We start from the raw sequence: 1,862 nt of genomic DNA on the forward strand, positions 1-1,862 counted from the left end.
AAATCAAGTTTGATCAATTATGATGTAGCATATATTTAAGTTGACTTTTATGCTCTCCCTGTCAGGGAATTTCTGGTGAACAAGGTACATCCCAAGGCCTTGAAGCCTTACCCGAGAAAGCCCGTAACCCCCAGCTTTTTCTATGTCTACAGTTTGCCAGGATTCCTAGGAAGTCAGGCGCATGGGGGAAGACATTCCTAAATCAGGATTTTACTACCAACATTGCCTTGGAGACACAGGCAACTTCAAAGTTGTAGTGAAATGCAAGCAACTTTTAATACCTATCTCTGTCAAAAGGACGGTCTTTGATTGATGAAGACTCATCGTATATTACCAAAGTTACCAGCAAGTCACTTGGGGAAAAAAAAATTTGCTATTTGCAATGTCAGTCATTTTGTGCCACGAGGTGAAGGCAACTGGCTCCCTTTCTTAGCCACAGGGTAAAATAATTCCAGGAATGAAAGAAAAGTAAGTAAGTTAGGCTGTTAAGAGACCTATGGCACCAATCCTAGATGTAAGGCTTTTTTGCAAGGTTATACTTTTTCTTTGGGCCACATTTAAAATAAGGAATGAAAAGCAACACTGATTTTTTTTTTCTCCTTTTCTTTCTCTCTTAAGACAAAAAGAGAAGAGTAACAGAGTAATGGCATTCTTACTCATTTAGCAATGGAAAATACACCAAGAATTCAGGGACATCCACAACACCTTCCAAGTTGAAGTCATATTTGCAGCCAAATAAAGGATAATCTCCTTTCTTCTGAAATTTCACAGTATATATTTCATTTCCAAATGATTCTGTTTCTGAAGCTTCCAGGCGTCTTCTATCAGGGTCATTGCCCAACCAAAATAAAAAGATTAAAATCGTGAATAGCACAGACTTACTTTGTCTGATTATGCACGTGAAAAATTACATGATACAATTTTAAAAGACACTTGATTAGCTTTTCAATTGGATGTGAGCTACTTTTAAGAAGCAATATACTACAAGATCACTAGCAGGCTTACCAAAAAAAATTGGCTGGAAGTAGGTATCACTCTCATGACAGCTGGTTAAGCCTCTGTGTACCTGACCTGGACTTTGCCTACCACTATAACTTTGGTCTCCTAACACATAAAGAGGTTTTAAAAGTTCATCTGTAAATTTGTCTTTTGAACTTAAACTTTGAATATCTACTCAAACACATTATCAAAACGTTCGGCACTTTTGAGATTAACATGGCATGTTTTGAAAAATCTATTTCTTGTAAACATTTACTGCTTAATATTGTATGCTTAATACCAAATATTTTGTAAACTACAATCTATTTAGAAGTACTTACATCAGTTCAAAGCTATTGGGGGTAGTACCAATAAAATAGCCCCCAGGGCTAAGTCTCTCACAGGCATTTCTGAGCATCGTATCAGCCTGCTCATAGGACTCAAATGAGTAATGACAGACAAACTGACAACTGCAGATGTCAAAGCACATTCCTGGGTCTTGAAATCTGTCCATCAAAAGTTCCTAAAACAAATTAAAATGGGTTAAGAGTCCGAAGTAACTACAACACAGATTAAAAACTTTTTAGTAAATTAACTTCTAGAATTTAAGGTTCTTCCTTTTCCTCACGGTCTTCAACCTATCCTTTCTCTTCTGCAGTAAGGTCCATAAAGGAATCATTCATTTATTTTGGTTTAACAGAATAATCTGATTTCCATTTTCACGGTATTTAAAAACTTAGGGATTCTGAAATCATGTTAAAAATAAATCAGTCAAATATGACATTTAAAGTTGATCCTTTCACCAGCTTTACTTGGGAGGTAAAGTAAAATGGCATTCAACAATAACTTGATAACGTGGGTTAAAAAAAAATACCTGGTCTTTA

At 35.8% G+C, this 1,862-nt stretch overlaps 1 protein-coding gene across 2 annotated transcripts in view; it reads right to left on the reverse strand.

Annotated features, from left to right (window-relative positions):
- The window catches only part of RNMT (RNA (guanine-7-) methyltransferase), a 14,572-nt gene extending 13,075 nt beyond the window's left edge, over positions 1 to 1,497 (reverse strand). For both annotated transcript variants that reach the window (XM_012649978.1, XM_012649979.1), the window contains exons 1-2: positions 1,320 to 1,497; positions 657 to 821 (exon numbers count right to left, since the gene is read on the reverse strand). In XM_012649978.1, coding sequence (XP_012505432.1) covers positions 657 to 821; positions 1,320 to 1,492 — 338 coding nt within the window. In that variant the 5' untranslated portion in view covers positions 1,493 to 1,497. The remainder of the gene's footprint in view (positions 1 to 656; positions 822 to 1,319) is intronic.
- Positions 1,498 to 1,862: the final 365 nt, after the last annotated feature.

The sequence above is a fragment of the Propithecus coquereli genome, unplaced genomic scaffold, assembly GCF_000956105.1.
Source record: "Propithecus coquereli isolate 6110/MARCELLA unplaced genomic scaffold, Pcoq_1.0 Scaffold308, whole genome shotgun sequence".
NCBI lineage: Eukaryota > Metazoa > Chordata > Mammalia > Primates > Indriidae > Propithecus > Propithecus coquereli.